The sequence below is a fragment of the Alosa pseudoharengus genome, unplaced genomic scaffold, assembly GCF_046254945.1.
Source record: "Alosa pseudoharengus isolate Yale_2024_CS ecotype anadromous, Long Island Sound unplaced genomic scaffold, YU_APseudo_1.1 YU_APseudo_1.1_scf_14, whole genome shotgun sequence".
NCBI classification, from domain to species: Eukaryota; Metazoa; Chordata; class Actinopteri; order Clupeiformes; family Clupeidae; genus Alosa; species Alosa pseudoharengus.
Genome location: NW_027468609.1, coordinates 2,450,948 through 2,470,367, shown reverse-complemented (window position 1 = coordinate 2,470,367; position 19,420 = coordinate 2,450,948). Strand labels below are relative to the sequence as shown.

The following is a 19,420-nucleotide window of genomic DNA, read 5'->3' as shown; positions in this document are numbered from 1 at the left end:
CCTAATGGCACAAGCACAGTCTATTTCAGATTTCTTCCTTTTAAAGAGTGTCAAAGGGTCGGTCTCTCGGTGTGTCTGTGTGTGTGTGTGTGAGAGAGAAAGAGAGAGTGTGTGTGTCTCCGTGAGTGTCTGTGTGTGTCTATTCTTTTGTCTCGGTGTTTAGGTGTACAATATCTTTGTCTGTGTGTGTGTCTGTGTGTGTCTCCTGTGTGGGATGCTTCCCTCCCAAAGCACAACAATATAAAAGCTTTAGCCGAGGCTTTGGCCAGCCGTGCTTTGAACAGCCTCCGTCCCTGTTCCTTTCTCTATCTCTCCAACTCCCCGACCACCCATCCATCCATCCAGGGAGCTCACAGCGGGAGGATTCAGAAATCTCCATCGGCACCACATCCACCAGCAGCAGCAGCAGCACCAGCAGCAGCAGCACAACCAGCAGCAGCACCAGCAGCAGCAGCATGGCCCCAAAGAAGGTGGAACCACCCAAGAAGCCGGAGCCCAAAAAGCCCGAACCCAAGAAGGACGCTCCCGCCGCCGCCAAACCGGCCGCCGCTGCCCCCGCCCCAGAGCCTGAGAAGCCCAAGGAGCCGGACTTCGACCCCAAGAGCATCACGCTGAGCTTCACAGCTGACCAGATCGAGGAGTTCAAAGAGGCCTTCCAGCTGTTTGACCGCACGCCCGGCGGCGAAATGAAGATCACCTTCGCGCAGTGCGGCGACGTAATGCGCGCCTTGGGTCAGAACCCGACCAACGCCGACGTGCTGAAGGTCCTGGGCAAGCCCAGGCCGGAGGAGATGAGCAGCAAGATGGTGGACTTTGAGACCTTTCTGCCCATGCTGCAGCACATCTCCCGCTCGAAGGACCAGGGCAACTTCGAGGACTTCGTGGAGGGGCTGCGCGTCTTCGACAAGGAGGGCAACGGCACCATCATGGGCGCCGAGCTACGGCACGTGCTGGCCACCCTCGGGGAGAGGATGACCGAGGACGAGGTGGACCGGCTGATGTCCGGTCAGGAGGACGCCAATGGCTGCATCAACTACGCTTCGTTCGTCAAGCACATCCTATCAGGGTGAGATGACTTGAGACTTGCGCACAAAAACAAGACAAAACCCAAAAAAATGGACAAAACTGAATTGTGGGTTTTGAATGAATCTGATGTCACTTTGTAACTGGGCACAGTTTTTTTGTTGGTGAAATGGGAGAGCATGCCCTCCATGTACATGTGATGCTGCACAAATTGTAATAAATAAGATGATCAGCTGTGAAATACTGGCCGTTTTTCGGAGACGCACACAATGTGATCTGTGAAGTGTGAAAGCTAGTAATTACAAATACCCTCCATGCCACGCCTCCATGCCACGCCAGGAAAATGGAACTGGAATGTGGAATCATTATTTTGCTGGTTGTACATTCCAGTTCCAGGGGTGGTCACATGCATCAGAATGTACACAGATTATGTTGACGTTTTCTCTGGCGACTTCCAAGAACTGTAATCCTTGTGTATGCATTACAAATTACTAGATTTAATGAAACGGTAATGAAATGGTTTTATAGTCAAAGAGTGCTTTACATCCAAGGTTTCCCAGTGCCATTAAATAACAGCAGTGCTAACATTAACAACACATTACCTCTGTCTCTGATTACTACTGCATCTTGAAAACCATGCTGTGCTCTTGGCCACAAATTAACATATTAGTGATGGGAAACTTTACCTTACCTGCTATAATTTACCTTCAAAAATGTATATATACATTTCACAGCACTGGAATAATTACGATAAGTCACACAATTTGAAAAGTGTGTGTACGATTTATTCAAACACAAATCACTGTTGATGAGCTCAGGGTTAAGATTTATGAGAAAATGACAGGGAGCTACACAGTTATTTTAAGCTTTAAACCGCGTTCATACCGGTGTCTGTCAGGGGCTCTCTCAAGTGCCATATATTTCTAAAACAGTGACCTTTGACCTCTGGACACATGCCGGGGAGCACAACACAGCAAAACACTGTCATGGCAGAAGATCTCCAGGATTTAGTTTCCCTGCTGCGGGTGTGTGTGTGTGTTGTCTATTTGGGGCGCTGGCCCCTGCGCACCTGTCGGCATGTTGATGCATCTGAGGGAATGTAAGCCTCGTAATCCCTCTCAGAGCAGGAGGGCGGCCGGGATTCCCAGGAGCTCCAGGCCTTACACCCCACCCTGGCTTCATGGGGGGCGCAGAGAATCCTCACACACACACACACACACACACACTCACTCACACACACTCCTTCTTCCCATTATCAATCTGACACTCTGACACTGCCCTTCAACAGCAGTCTCTGTGATCCAACACAACCATACACACACACACAGGACAGGCATAGCAGCTGCCTCTGCGTATACACACACACACACACACATAGCAGCTGCCTCTGCGATACCTCTGTCCCAGAGCTGTCCCAGAGCTGGGCCACCTCCGGTCCTGTTCCGGGGGACGACTCCGCACCAGAGGCAGCTCCTATCTCTGCCTCCCAGGCTGCACACATGAACTTCACCCTCTCGCCCACACCGCCCACACAGGCCAGAGGCCCACGGAGCGAGAGATGCTACTCAGCTCAGGAGGTGGGCAGGAAAAACACATCTCTCACATCAGAAAGACTCGGAGGGACTCGTGATCTGAGATGATGTTGTGTCTTGGCACATAGGTGAAGAGCACTGATAGGAGGGTTGTTCACTAGCTAGCGTTGGACTATGATGATATAAAAAAATAACATGAAGCTCAGCTTAGTGTTGATACTGATAGTCTTTGCAATCACCTGAGATAAAAACATATTTTATAAATATATAATACCTTTACAAAAGATAAAAACATATTTTATAAATATATAATACCTTTACAAAAAGTATGCGTGCATAAGACTGACACAACACTGTCATAGCCATGACACCTGGCACGTTTATGAATGTTCATGACTGTTGTCATTAAGTGACAATCTGTTTTTTGATGTTGTTTGGGATGTCTTATTATGACAGCTTGGCATTAACTAAGATGACATAACCTGCCAACGGCTTTGTCATGACTACATGACATTAACCAAAACAGACTGAAATTCAACACAGGCAATTTTAGTTAAGACATTAAGGAAATGAGACAGCTGACAGAAATGCGTAAGCCACTCTTTAATCAGGAGTGGCATCATTAAGCTCTATGATAGGTCGTGTTTCTTTCAGGGGCTCATGTGTTGCTATGGAAAGTCTGATTGAGTTTCACCTCTTTGGCTTCTCTGATAGCACCTTGGCCTGCAGAGGAAACGTGCCTGTGCACTGGCCATGACAGCAAACAAAGCTTGTTGACATAGCAGTCATCCACTGTTGTAGTGATGATGGTAGGCTACTCATAAAATAACTGGCCAGATATTGTTCAACCCTGTGTGAGAATAACAATGTGCTATTCTGAAAAATAAGAAATTATTCCAGCCTGAAATGTTTTGATTTTTTGCAATTTATCTAGCTTCGAAAAACTATTGAAAAGACTTGACTGTAACCATAACAACACTATTGAAAAGACTTGACTGTACCCAAATAACAACACTATTAAAGAGACTTGCCTGTACCCAAATAACAACACTATTGAAAAGACTTGCCTGTACCCAAATAACAACACTATTAAAGATACTTGCCTGTACCCAAATAACAACACTATTGAAAAGACTTGACTGTACCCAAATAACAACACTATTACAGAGACTTGTCTGTAACCAAATAACAACACTATTGAAAAGACTTGCCTGTAACCATAACAACACTGATTTGACTGCTCTGGTGGAGCTGCTCAGGGTGATCTCTGTGTTCCATTCAGATAACTGTCCATCAAAACTGGACTCAGTTCAAATGATCTCTAATAAACATGCATATCAGCATTGATGAGCATTGATCAGCGGTCACATTAAAGCAATACCAAAGAGTTTTTTGCACCTTAAAATAATGTGTCCAAAATTGTTTCAGTGGTTCATCAACTCGTAACAGGGTGAACGGCACTTCTGCATTCGCTTCGCGGCCCTCTATCGGCTATAACCGCACTATGTAAGTTTACCAGATCGGGTAGGGGATCTGTAGTTCGATGGAATGAGACATAAGAAACTACAAATTTGACTTGCATGATGTCGCAGTACATCGTACTTTCATAAAATCATGCAACATATTCTACCTTGTCTATGGACATTATTATTTGCAAAGCCGTTGCTGGATAAACAAATAGCGTGCATGCGACAGAGGAAAAGTTCTTTGGTGTTGCTTTAAGTGCTTTGCTCTGGGTGGAATGGAACGCTGTGTGCTCTGTTGTGATTCTTAATATATATATATATATATATATATCTTCACAGCTTGATCTATTTTGGTCAATTATCTCTGCAAGGTGAGCTTGATCAGTTATAATTCTGGAGCTTTGCAATGAAAAAAAGAAATAAAAAAGGTACTTTTTAAAATGATATGCTGCTGAAAGATGCACATTACTTTAAATCACACACCTGGCAATTTCACTTCAATCAATAAGAAGTAAGGAGTCCCCAGACCCTACATCTTGATGGGTCTGGCTCGTCAGGCTATAAGAAGTAGGTCCTAAGATCTAACTCTTCTGTGGCTTCTAGAATTAAAAAAAAAACCTGAATGTCGGTAGGCAAATGTAAAGTTTGTCTCCATGGCAACTTGAAAAGTTAAGCTGCCTTTACATTCCCTAAAAATTGACAGTTGAATAATTTATTACATTTCTTTCCACGGCCCTCTCTGACAGACACTTACCTCTGCAGTTGTTCAGTAATAAGCATATTATTATTAGTATTATTATTACAGTGCATGAAAATGCACTGTACTGTTCTTCCTAGGCAACTTCTTCTTTTTCTTCTTATTATTATTATTCCGCTTACCACTTTTTCTAGACGCAATTTCTCTTGAACAGTTTAACTTAGAAACTTCATTCAAACTTTGTAACGTAGGTCTTCAAACAGATCGGGTTGCTATCTCTTTTCAACTTTGAAACTTTTATACTTTTTAAACTATTAAAGAAAAACTTTTAAAAAATCCCCATAGACTTAACATTGCCGATTATGACATCATAATACGGCCATTAAGCAATTAGAATCCTATGGCAGGTGTTCAGGCCACCTGGATCTCAACTGTCAGTCTCAGGCTTTAAGCATACAAACTGGCCCTATTAAGACTACACATCCTGTTAAACTGCTTCCTCTGCCAAAAACTGTTTCAAAATAAAAGTCCTCACTACAATATTTCACTGTTAAACAATTTAACCCTTTAAACTACTGTACTTTTTAACTGTTTAGCCATTGTAACTGTTACTTGTCATCAACTATGACTCCTACCCACTGTAGCTAGTTAGCATGGTTAGCATAGTTAGCATGCTAGCAAGTTAGCATGCTAACATGTTAGCATGCTAGTTAGCATTTTTAGCAAAATTACTAAAAATGATTAGCTAAGTTAGCTAAGTCACATGGTTAGCATAGTTAGCATGCTAGCATGTTAGCATGCTAGTTAGCATTTTTAGCAAAACTGCTCAAAATGATTAGCTAAGTCACATGGTTAACATAGTTAGCATGCTAGCAAGTTAGCATGCTAGCATGTTAGCATGCTAGTTAACATTTTTAGCAAAACTACTAAAAATGATTAGCTAAGTTAGCTAAGTAACATGGTTAGCATAGTTAGCATGCTAACATGTTAGCATGCTAGTTAGCATTTTTAGCAAAACTGCTAAAAATGATTAGCTAGGTTAACTAAGTAACATGGTTAACATAGTTAGCATGTTAGTTAGCATAGTTAGCATAACTGCTAAAATTATTAGCTAAGTTAGCTAAGTAACATGGTTAACATAGTTAGCATGCTAACATTATTAGCATAGTTAGCATGTTTAGTAAAACTACTAGAAAATGTTAGTTAAGTTAGCTAAGTAACATGGTTAGCATGCTAGCACTGCTATAAAACATTAGCTAAGTAGCATGGTTAACAGAATTAAAAATCTTAGCATAACTGCTAGCAAACATTAGAGCCATTCCAACTTTCAGTTATCGTCAAATATCTACCTATACACAGCCATTAAACTATTTGAATATCAACATTCATTAAACTGCTAGAAAATGTTAGCTAAGTAACATGGTTAACATGTTAGCATTGCTATAAAACATTAGCTAAGTAGCATGGTTAGCATAGTTAGAAATCTTAGCATAACTGCTAGCAAACATTAGAGCCATTCCAACTTTCAGTTATCGTCAAATATCTACCTATACACAGCCATTAAACTATTTGAATATCAACATTCATTCAACTTCCAGTCTGTCAACAACTTTTAAACTATTTACCTTCAACTTTTAAACGGTCTACTTCTAAACTACCATTAAACTATCTATTAAACTAGCTGTCTATCAACAACTTTTAAACTATCTACTGTCTATCAACAACTTTTAAACTATCTACATTCAACTTTTAAACAGTCTACTTTTAAACTATCAACTTTTATTAAGCTATGCAACCACCATGTCTATCCTAGCATCACCGTAGTAACCATCTCTGTATTATCTGTTTTAACTATACATGATATTTTACATCACAACTTTAGCATTTTCATGCACTGGTAATTCCTTGGAATTGCATTTCTAGTTATTATTATTATTATTATTATTGTCATCAGTAGTAGAAGTAGCAATAGCAGCAGTAGTAGTAGTGCAACAGGTTGAATTTACTATTATGAATCACAAAATAATTCGTTCTTCAAATGAGATTTAGTGATCAAAATGTTGAAATTGTATCAGCAAATTAACAGTTTGTTGAACTGTTGCAACAGTGGTATAGTTTTGCCAGTGGATGTATTAAAGGTAAAAGGTATCCTGTAAACTAGATGATTGAATGTTCATTTTAGTTTTCTGTTGTGGAGACCTCTCTCTATCGCTCTCATTCTATCTCTCTCTCTCCCATTCTCTCTCTGTCTCTCTCTCTCTCTCTCTCTCTCTCAGGTCTCTGCCCTGCAGTCGGTGACAGTGATGCTCTGGAACGCTGGACACTCCAACCTCCCGTGGACCCATAGCTGTGTGACAACACACACACACACACACACACACACACACACACATTGTGCTAATGCCAGCCGACGGGAAGCACTCCCAGGCGCCCCCGTGATGACAGACAGCTCTGCCACTCTCAGATAGCGCTGCAGACTCAGGGGCCGTGTACACGACGCCGGTTTTTGTGAAACCGGTGAGGTTTTGTTAACGGTTACGTCTTGCGTGTACACGACGCCGGCAGTTTAGGAGACTGAAACCGATAGTTTTTGAAACCGGCTTCCGAAGTGGTAATTTTTGAAACCGCCGGCTAACTTTCGCCGTGTAGACGCCTGTAGGTGCGAAGCCGGCAACTTTATGACGACATACATGCTGCCCCACCTCTCAACTCAGCCACGGCACTCGACCTGACACGCTGCTTATCAAAACAAACCAAACCATTTATTTATCATATTAAAATGTTTTTCTTTCCCCTGTCATGATTTATGAGCACAATGTAGCCTATCAGCCTTTTGTGATCAAGTTAGAAGCACACGTTAGCTTAACTTAGTTAAACATTAGCTTACTGCATGTTAGTGTTTTCTCCAGTGGTGCTCAGACCTAATGCAATGCGTAGGCTAGGCATTTGAAATTTCACATAGCAGTCACATAGGCCTACCTTGAAAATGAACTTTTTAACAGTTGAATTGAAAACCGAATGTTCTGTAGTCTCCTTATTTCATACGACTGCTTAACAAACTGTTTCAACAATGTTTTTTTCTACGTGATTCACGCGAAATAAACATGAGCTTCTGCAAGGCCGGTGCCATCGACTGGTCTGGCATATGCACCTCAGCACATTTAGCCGGTTACACCTCTGTGTGTGCACGTGAGTTTTTTCTTTACCGGTGTCGTTAAAGGTGTGAAAGCGGTAAGAGAAAATTCACCCGGCGGTTTTGTGTAGACGTAGCCTCAGAGAGCCCGATCTGGATGCCCCTGCGCTGCAGACTCAGAGACCCTGATCTGGCTACCCCTGCACTGCAGACTCAGAGACCCCAATTTGGATGCCCCTGCACTGCACTGCACAGTGTGTACACTACCATGGCTTACTGGCACCAGCATGGATGGAGATGAACGCAGTGAGACAGAGGTGGACACAATGAGACAGGACACAGTGAGACAGAGGTGAACGCAGTGGGAAAGAGGTGGACACAATGAGACAGGACACAGTGAGACAGAGGTGAACGCAGTGGGAAAGAGGTGGACACAGTGGGACAGGACGCAGTGAGAAAGAGGTGGACGCAGTGGGACAGAGGTGGATGCAGTGGGAGCGTGCTCACCTGGCCCAGTGCACTACATGTCTGCTATATGTGTAGCAGTAATCCTGTATTACTCAGTTGTATGCGAGTCTAGGGTGACTCAGCTGCCATTATCCCTCACTGGGCTTATGGTGACTCTTAGGAGCTGTTAGAGGGGAATAGGGTTGAAGAGGCTTTTTTCATTTCCTGGTTCTCCGATTATAGAGGCAGAATGGAAAACCATCTGTGAAAACACATATTTCCCTTGACATAATATTTCAGTCACCTCCACGTTTCAAATTCCAGTATTTTTGTCTATGCATTTAAAAGAAAATCGTAACTATACATCTAAAACAACAGTCATGAATCATTTAGCCAGCAAGCCAGACAAAAGTCATACATTAAACATTGCATGCTGCCATAGCATTACTTTTTTTAATGAACTATGAGACTGATTTTTTAAAGCTATTCGTCTGCTGTACATACATAGTGAACAGAACTGTTCTAATGAATGTAAAGAGAAAGCATGGAGTGATCAGACCATCTCTCAAATTGCTTCTGTAATTAATGGTGGTATTTCTACTTAGCATCAACACGGAAGCCATGTCTCATTAGGGACCTGCATGTAACCTATATCAAGAGGTTATAGATCTTTTTTTAACACACAGTATCTATACTATACATGTCATATACAATGTAACAACATCTGCATGCTTTCCTCAGAAGCAAGAGTCAGAGCACACCTCTCTTTACAGAAGCCCAGATGCTTGAATTTCCCCTTGGGGATCAATAAAGTATCTATCTATCTTTCTATCTATCTATCTATCTATCTATCTATCTATCTAGATGTCAAAGCAAACCGTTTATCAGTAGACTTTTAAGGTTTAGGTTTATGCATATGGTGATAAATATTCAAACATAATTTGAGAGTGTTTCCTTATGGCTCTTTTTAAAAGAATACAACACCATTGTCATGACAACATGCTTTGAGAAATGTGAAGTTATTGCTGAGCATTGTGCAGGCTCAGTGAGCTAAACCTTTTAAATGCTGTGCAGACTCACTGAGCTAAACCCAAATGTAATTGTGAAATAGGCTACACACACATTTCTCCAGTAGTGTCTTCTCTGCCTCCTAACCAACATCCAAAGATAATTGTATGTGACCAAATTACAGACACATTTAATTATCCAAAAGCATATGCAACATTTACAAATCGTAACAACACTAGGACATCCAATTAGAATTAAATCATATCTTGGGTTGGCCCGAATAGATTCCTGTTGGCAATGCATTCATGTCAACCACTTTTTGACATCCATTTAACATTTCTCAGAGGTAACGGATATTAGAACTGTGTCTTGGCTCCCTCCTGCAGTAGATATGTTTTGAGGTAAATTAAAAGTCATTGAAGAACTGTGATTGGTTTTGTATCATTAAAGGGTTTGTTTGTGTGTGTGTGTGTGTGTGTGTGTGTGGGGGGGGGGGGGGGGGGGGGTGTGCTCCCTTTCCTAGTCAGTGGTTACCTCAAGGCAGAGGGCCTCATGCTTAAAATGCAAATGATGAGCCAGACGGTGAGGCTCACGCATAGTATAGCACACACACACACACATATAAAAGCACAAAACTCTCTCTCACACACACACACACACACACACACACAGAGAGAGAGAGAGAGAGAGAGAGAGAGAGAGAGAGAGAGATAAAAGCACAAAACTCACACACACATACTGTACACACACACACACACACACACACAGATAAAAGCACAAGACTCTCTCTCTCACACACACACACACACACAGGGAGAGAGAGAGAGAGAGAGAGAGAGAGAGAGAGAGAGAGAGAGAGATAAAAGCACAAAACTCACACACACATACACACACGGGATGTTGCATGACACCATGAGATGTCATATCTCTAAACTATACTGCAATGTTTCTATCTTTTTTTTCTGAAATAAAATATGGCAGCCAAGAGTGGATGTAAACTTGTGACAGGACAAATATCCCTCATGCTGGAGATCCAGAACTTACTGTACATTGGGTCTCCAATTTAGGACATTGTAAAGTCTAATCTTCTGCTACTTAACACATCCCTCTAGCCCTCAGACCTGGTGAAATATTAACCTAATTCTGTCACATCATAAGGCCAACTATAAAGATGCAATCTGCCTGTTCCCAGAATTAGCACAACACTTTGCAAAGGTTAGCTTGTTACCTGTGACGATATGTTAAGTTTAACGTCTCTTTCATTAGTAAGTGACTGACCTGTCTGAGTGCGTTTTGAGATGTCTGATGAAATTAGATGTTGTTGAACTGGCATCATTTATCCTGGTGCCAGACACCTTGCATGTAGCTGTTCACTTATTTCCACTCTGCACAAAGTTATTATAACCAAAAATAATGATAAAAAGGCACAACTCCGAGAGGACTTGTTGTCACCATGGTCAATGTATTTTTTTTTATCTGTGAGTGTGCACATAGTGCATTTGTTAAGTTGCACATTATGGCAAAGGAAGCATGCAGCTCGTCATACGTTTCCTAAAGCACACTGTATGCAGCAATAGAATAAAATACATGAATACATTTAGATTTGAAAAAAGCGATGATTGCATGGAATACAGGATGTTCACAGGTCTCGAAGCTTTTGAGTACGAGTTCGAGTCAAGTCTGAAGTCTTTTAAGTGGAGTCGCAATTCAAGTCTGAAGTCACTGTTTTTGCGACTTAAGTCAAAATCGAGTCCCCATCTCTGACACATCTCATTATTATGATCTGTTGGAGGAAACATATCTTAAACCAAACTCAAATTTCAATATCACCACACACATATGTTGTGTAACTTGTGATTTCATCATCGTGCATGCTTGTAACATACATCAACATGTTCCCTGGCGTCATGGAGTGTTTCGGGTCTTTCAAGCATCATACTGTACATTCTCACCAAAGCAACCCAGCTGGGGTTGATCAGGGCCCAGCTTGTGTCCAGGTAGCGCTACCCCACCCATGGTTCTCCTCTCCTTATCTACAGCCACCTTGAGGCAGCCGTGACATCTTTGATGGCCCTTGGCTTACTGGGCCCTGTGATGCCCAGGATGTTGTAGGCCCTGCAGAGAGACTGGCCATTGAACCCTCTGCTTCGCACCTCAATGCCCTGCAGAGAGACTGGCCATTGAACCCTCTACATGGCACCTCAATGGGCTCACATCGCGCACACCACCCATTGTTCCAGCACTCCTTCACCAGCTCAGCGTATTTGGCCCTCTTCCTCTCATCGGCCTCCTCCATACAGCCCTCCGAGGGTCCGGCGAGTTCCAGGAGAACGTTCTACTTGGAGGTCTCTGAGATGAGTAGCATGTCAGGCCGCATACAATATCTACATAATGCACATTTAATCAGGCACATTTATAATGTCAGAGATAAAAACAGTTAGGAAATGAACATATGGTGGGTTACCACAGTGGCATGCATGTGATTTTATTTGTTTGTGTTGGGAAGAGAGTGGGAGAAGGAAAGAGGGAAAAACAGGGGTGTGAGAGAGAGAGAGAGATGGGTGTGAGAGAGAGAGAGAGATGAGTGTGAGAGAGAGGGAGAGGGTGTAAGAGAGAGAGGGAGAGAGAGAGGGAAAGGGTGGGCAGGGGTGTGGAAGTGGGGTGAGGGTATCCATGGAGATTGCCAGATGTAAATTAAACAAATGAACGAGTCCAGAGGGAGTGAAGTCCCAGGTAGACGCGTCTCTGGGGAAGTGGACATATGGCCCTTATGTAGGCCAGCAACATGCTCCAGAAAACAACAATAAATAGAACCACCACCACCACTACAGTCATCAAACTAAACACACTGCATGTGTGTGTGTGTGTGTGTGACTGTGTGTATGGCATGACCATGCTAACCCAGGCGAAAGGTATATTTGGTCTGACAGGTGAGTTCACTCCCTGCTGATGGTGCAGTTTGATTTGACCTGAATATGAACCCTCACTCTTGAGCCTGTCTTTCTTATCAACAATCTCTCTCTCTCTCTCTCTCTCTCTCTACAACACACAGGTTCATATTAATACAGTTTGAAATATCATCTGTTCTTTTCTTTTACACATTTCATGGCTGTTTTCACTCCTCTCTATCCCGACTGAAACTCTGACAAACATTAATCATGAAGGAACCAACTGGCAATGCTGCGTTTTGATTTAATTTCCCTTGCTGGTAGAAGAGGAAGTAAATGAAACTATCTTCTCATAACCTAACTGTGAAATCATAACGCTATGTGACCCACTGGGCCTTGATGAAGACAGGGCTCAAATTAATTGCCATCCTCGTAGACACCTCTGTGGGATCTGCTTTGCCATGTCTGGGACATTGCAATGCTCTGTATGTGTGTGTGTGTGTGTGTGTGTGTGTGCGTGCGTGTGTTTGTGTGTGTGTGGAGTGAGTCCCATGTCTGGGACATTGCAATGCTCTGTGTGTGTGTGTGTGTATGTGTGTGTGTGCGTGTGCGTGCGTGCATGCGTGTGTGTATGTGTGTGTGTGTGTATATGTGTGTGTGTGTGTGTGTGTGTGTGTGTGTGTGTGTGTGTGTGTGGAATGAGTCCCATGTCTGGGACATGCCATGCCACTGCGTGACTCAGGGTATACGGTTGATGAGTGTCTTGGAGCCAAGGAAGAACGAAAATAAACTAATGAAGCCATTTGTCAGCGTAAGGTCATGGTTTGAGGGAATACACATATTTCGGGTCGAACCTCTTGGCATGCCATACATCAGGCCAAGTCACTGCATGGACGGAGCACATTCCTCTGGGCAACGATGGATGTTTTGGTTGAGAATGAAGACAGACGCAGAAATGGCTAGATTAAGGTAAACAAGCAATCACAACAGTGCTAGCCAGGTGTTGTTCCTGTGGCAAGAGTTACATTCTATTTTTGTAATTAAATGCCGATGTACCTCATGCAGTTTCACATGTTTGATGTCATTAATAAGTGATGTCTATCCGTACGGTTCATCAAATTCACACAAGCACCACACACTGATTTGTTGGTCTCACTCTGTTTTTAGCTCTTGGAGACATTTAGCAGCACATCTAGTGGATTAAATGTTGGTCATGGTAGGACTTAAGTTGAGAGCCCAGATGCTGTTTAGTCATAAAGGCTGAGCCATCGCTGTCTGACATTACTAGACAGGCATACTGGGCCAATTTTATTTTCATATTCCTAAATAAATGTCAGCTTTCAGTACGGTTCAGCATCTGTCTGGATTTGACCCACTCTAACACTCCCACATTCTGCTGTCTGAAGGGGTTATTTTTTATTGATGCATCCTTACCTCTACCCACACACCTGCAAAAGGATCATTTGGGAACAGATAACCACTGTCATAAATACTACCCACACACACACCAACACACACAAAGACACACAAATACACACACCCACACACATACACACACACACAATGGGATTAAAGGACTGGGGTACGGTCCAGTGAGAGAGAATGCTAGATTGCCAATAAGATAATCACATTATCCTAAAAATCGTTCTGACAGGCGTGACATGCAATCCGTTCTACCTATTATTTGCTAATAGGATGTCAAGTCAACACAAACATCTGTCTGTGCCGTATTTATGCACGCAGTCTCTAGTGCTTCTGTAATTTCCCCCTTTGATTTTCCTCTCTGCTCTGTCTCTACGTCCGTTCTTCCCATTCTCTCTCTCTCTTTCTCTCTCTCTCTCTCTCTTTCCCTCTCTCTTGTTTCTTAGACAAACACTTGCGCCCCCCCCCCCTCCGTAGCCCTGGGCAGTGTGTGTGTGTGTGTGTGTGTCTACCTGGTTAATTACTCTGGAACCTCACACATCTGGCAGCGCTGCACAAGTGTCTCCTGGACCACTTGATCAGGAAATATCTATAATGGGCCATGTCAGACTGCAGAGCCACACACACACACACACACACACATCTATAATGGGCCATGTCAGGCTGCAGAGCCACACACACACACACACACACACACACACACACACACACACACACACACATCTATAATGGGCCATGTCAGGCTGCAGAGCCACACACACACACACATCTATAATGGGCCGTGTCAGACCGCAGAGCCACATTAAACACCCTCCTCACGCTCTCCGCACTCGCGTCCGCAAACAGATGCTGCCCCAGCAAATGACCAGCGGCCACCACTGCGGTACGACTGCCACCAGAGTGTCCCAACGGACCCTCCATTTAACACCCACACACACACACTCTCTCTCTCTCTCACACACACACTCTCTCTCTCTCTCTCACACACACACACGCACACACACACTCTCTGTCTCTCGCTCTCTCACACACACACACACACACACAGACACACACATACACACACACACACACACCCTTCATACACACACACATAAACACACAGACATACACACACACACACACACACTGTCTCATCATTATCAAGTTCCAAACTGAAGGCACTTCCTTTTCATGTGACAGACATTGCATCATGCGTTCTTCCACCATACCCAGTGCAACACAGCCAGGGCATTACACTAACTGTGTCTTGTCATTTGGAGCAGTCCTCCACCATGTGCTCCCCAGTGCAACACAGCCAGTGCATTGTGTTAACTGTGTTGTCATTTTGAGCAGTCTGCAACTCCCTGTGGTAGATTGGTCTTAACCCACTGCAGAAAATAATTACAAATTCTAGACCCAACAACAACCGTAGAACACCATTGCAAGAAAGTGTTACTGCTATTCCGACATACTTAGAAATCGTATATATATATATATATATATATATATATATATATATATATATATATATTAGGGGTGTAAAGATTTACCGATACGTATCGGTATCCGTTTTTAACGTGTAAGATACGGCTACATCGATACTTGAAGCCCCGTATCGGAATAAAACTGAAATGGACCGGTCGCTATATCGATTTACTTGTTATGAATCGGTTCACAACCTTTTCTGCTCGCTCAGACTCTCATTTACGTTGCAAGCAGCGCGTTCATCCCACTTCCTGTTTTGAAGCTAGTGGGTAAGTGGGTAATGCAGTAATTCAATACAGTATATTATACAAACCTCAGTTTAGATAATCATATTCACACATTTGTTTTGCCTAATTGACAACCATGACCATGATAATTGATAATATAAAATGAATGTGCACCTTGAGCAAATGATAAACAATCTTTCAGAATGCTTTTCATTCTTGAACTGCACCGAATTGCATTGAATCGAATCGCATCGAATCGTACTGAATTGTTTTTTATGAACATGTATCTTTTCTTGTATCGAATCGTGCCCATGTATCTAGATGCGAATCGTATCGTCTTTTACATGAGAGATTCACACCCCTAATATATATATATATATCAGCTTTAAAGATTTTAGCAGAATAGATAATTATTTGTGCTGTCTATGGAGGAAAACGAGCGGCTCTGAAAGCCGTTTGACCCGGAAAGAGATTTATTATCCCATTATTGCTTCATCAATTAATAACCAAATTGATAACACCTGCACTTGAGTCTGAGACTCTAAACATCACAGCTACAGTTGCCTATGTTGCCTAGATACCTCATCACAGCTAGGCTCTATAGCTAGGCTCTATGTTGCCCAGATACCTACTGCAGTTAGCATGGAAACATTACAGCTAGGCTCTATGTTGCCTAGATACCTCATCACAGCTAGGCTCTTTGTTGCCCAGATACCTACTGCAGTTAGCATGGAAACATGCTAACATCAGCCTTGTAATATCACTTGGTGTCAATGTAAGCCGGCCGTGTTCAAGAACTGAAAACGTACACAATTCCACACTACACTTGGGGTTTCATCAACTACAGCTACAACAAATGCATTTCATCATTCATCTTTGAAATAGCAGAAAATCCACAGCATCCTATCCCAAACCCACATGTATCTCAGCCAAATGCTTTTATACAGACTCATGAAAATGAGTCGCCTCAGGCCAGCCTCACAGATGAGCATTGAGACCCTGTCTCCATGCTCACACACCATATGGAAACAGACAACCCATAAGGCATCTGGGTAAACACTGTGTTATTTATGGTGTCTAATGCCAGTGATCTATTGGACAGTAAAAGAGACATTACGTTACGTCTGATGCTCCAGTAAAGAGACGTTACGTCTGATGCTCCAGTAAAGAGACGTTACGTCTGATACTCCAGTAAAAGAGACGTTACGTTACGTCTGATGCTCCAGTAAAGAGACGTTACGTCTGATACTCCAGTAAAAGAGACGTTACGTTACGTCTGATACTCCAGTAAAAGAGACGTTACGTTACGTCTGATGCTCCAGTAAAGAGACGTTACGTCTGATGCTCCAGTAAAGAGACGTTACGTCTGATACTCCAGTAAAAGAGACGTTACGTTACGTCTGATGCTCCAGTAAAGAGACGTTACGTCTGATGCTCCAGTAAAGAGACGTTACGTCTGATACTCCAGTAAAAGAGACGTTACGTCTGATGCTCCAGTGCCCTCCCGCTGAACGCATCATCAGTGGCCGGTTCTTTATGACATTTGGGTCCGCTGGGCCCTGCAGCACACCGTATTGCCAAAGGTCATTTCACCTGCCACGGGTGGCCATCCCTAATTGCGGACAAGGCGCCTGGAGAGAGTTTCTCTGCTGCAGGTTAAAAAGCCAGCTGTTGAGAAGTCGTGTTTCCGTTGGTTCACCCTCGCTCCTCGTTCCCACTGAAGCCGCAGCGCTAAAGGTTAGCATGGCCACCGTAATTAGGAACCCACAGATTCCAAAGGTTGGCCTCTAATGGTGACAAGTGATAGCCCGCCAGCAAATGGGCCGCGGAAATTGAATGCGCCTTAACTGATGGGCTGTCTGTCCGTTTATCCTGCGCATTTCTCTCGATGTAAAACGAATACCGCTCTGGCTGTAAGCTTGAGTTAATGCCCCACTTGCTAGTCCCATCTATGGCCAACAAGTCGATTTGTCTAATTTGCACACAAGAATGAAGCGTGCCTTGTCCTTTAAGAGGAATTAAGATGCCATTGCAAACTTGCAAGGATATAACACAAGTAAGTGTCTCATACCGTACAAATGGGAGGACACGTCCTTCACACATGCTATCTACCCAGCTCATGTGGCCATTTAAATAGCATTCTGCCGTACTGCACAGCGAGCAACAGGACTGGCTGCAGGACCGTAAACACTGACAAACCTCTCACCGTAATTTATCACCTTTGCGGAGTGTTAAATTGGCATCAGCGTGGCGGGGAAAGGAAATGGATCTTTTATCAAACAACCACCAGTTCATCAACTATCGTTTCCTCTGCACTATTGTTTAGCAAGAAAGCGTAGTACTGAGGGTGGGTGTGTGTGTGTGTGTATGTACTGAGGGTAGGGGTGTGTGTGTGTGTGTGTGTGCACTGAGGGTAGGGGTGTGTGTGTGTATGTGTGTGTGTGTGTGGGTGTGTGTGTAAGGGGGGAGAGGAGCGGAGAGATGCAATGTTCCTCAGAGAGGTCTCAGGGCCAGCAAGGTCTCCGTTCCACTTATGTCGGCGTGTGACGCTGAATAAATTGCTTGCGCCGAGCCAGAGGTATGTGTCTCCCCCGTGCCTGCTGAGGGGTCAGTGCCGACCGCTCTCCTCCTGTTTTGCTCGCCACTTTAATCTCACAGCCCCTACGCCACGCCACAATCCACACGACCTATTCTGAGCAGACAAACAAACAAAAGCAAGCAAATGCAGCTCTCACACTCTCATTCATTTCCTCACTGATGGAGTTTCTCATTAAACTTACACATGCACACATACACTCTCTCTCTCTCTCTCTCTCTCTCACACACACACACACACATACTTGGTGCCATTCCAATCCTTCTGATGGATAGTGAGGTGCTTGAGAAACTTGTCTTCAGGACACAAAATGAAAATGGACTCATTCAAAATCATGCAATCACATTCAGTTATCAAGCTCAAACTGTCATTATTCACTTATTCAGTATTAAACAAATACATAGTGCATATGTACCAGTTCATATGAGCCCATTGATTTTAATTATCACATGTAACCAATGTTTTTTTTTTCAGAAAGTTACTGAAGGTTGTGTTGCTGTTCACTTAGTAATCACATGCGTCACATGATATGTTCATATAGTATATTAATATAAATCAGTGGGTTCATATGAACTGGTATATTTGCACCATATAAATCAATGGGTTCATATGAACTGGTATATTTGCACCATATAACTCAATGGGTTCGTATTAACTGTTATATTTCCACCTTTTGGTTCGTGGGGCCTTTGGCTGCTAACAACTTTCAGCACAGCCACCCTTCATCCCCCCCCCCCCCCCCCACACACACACACACCTCAAATAATAAGCATCTTCTTAAAGCTTGTGGGCTGTTAGAGACACACTGTGGGCCTCCTACGTGTACATCTACAATGCTAATAAAACCTCAGCAAAATAAAACAGACCGCAAATCTTTAAACTCACTTGGAGAACCAGCAGCAAAAAAAATAAAAAGTAAAAAGTCCCCGTAATGACTCACCTCAGCCCTCTGCATTCTTAAGCGACTGCCATAATACATTACAGCTACGCTCCCAAACACGGCACACACACTGCCTGAAATATGTTCCCAAAACACAGCACACACACTGCCTGAAAGAGAGGCTAACCACTGGCCATTCATCACACTCTGATGCACATTATCTAAATGCTGGAGAGACTTGTGCGTGTGTGTGTGTGTGTGTGTGTGTGTGTGTGTGCATATGTGTGCGTGTGGTTGTGTGTGTGTGTGTTATGTGTGTGTATGTGTGTGTGTGGTTGTGTGTGTGTATGTGTGTGTATGTGTGCGTATGTGTGTGTGTGTGTGTGTGTGGTTGTGTGTGTGTATGTGTGTGTGCATGTGTGTGTGGTTGTGTGTGTGTATGTGTGTGTGTCAAGTCAAGTCAGATTTATTTTTAAAGCGCATTTAACATGCACATAGTGCAATCCAAAGCGCTCCACAAACAAGACACTTGACATCAAGACAAAAGATGCCGGATGGAGCGGCGTAGTCGCCAGCGTACCCATGACATCAAGACAAGACAAATACATTTAAAAAATAACAAATACAAAAAATG

At 43.2% G+C, this 19,420-nt stretch overlaps 1 protein-coding gene across 1 annotated transcript; it reads left to right on the top strand.

Moving 5' to 3' along the window:
- The first annotated feature begins 216 nt into the window (after positions 1 to 216).
- Positions 217 to 1,264, top strand: LOC143122315 (myosin light chain 3). Its single transcript, XM_076283137.1, has one exon. It carries the CDS (start codon positions 456 to 458, stop codon positions 1,068 to 1,070), a length of 615 nt encoding a protein of 204 aa, XP_076139252.1. The 5' UTR covers positions 217 to 455; the 3' UTR covers positions 1,071 to 1,264.
- Positions 1,265 to 19,420: the final 18,156 nt, after the last annotated feature.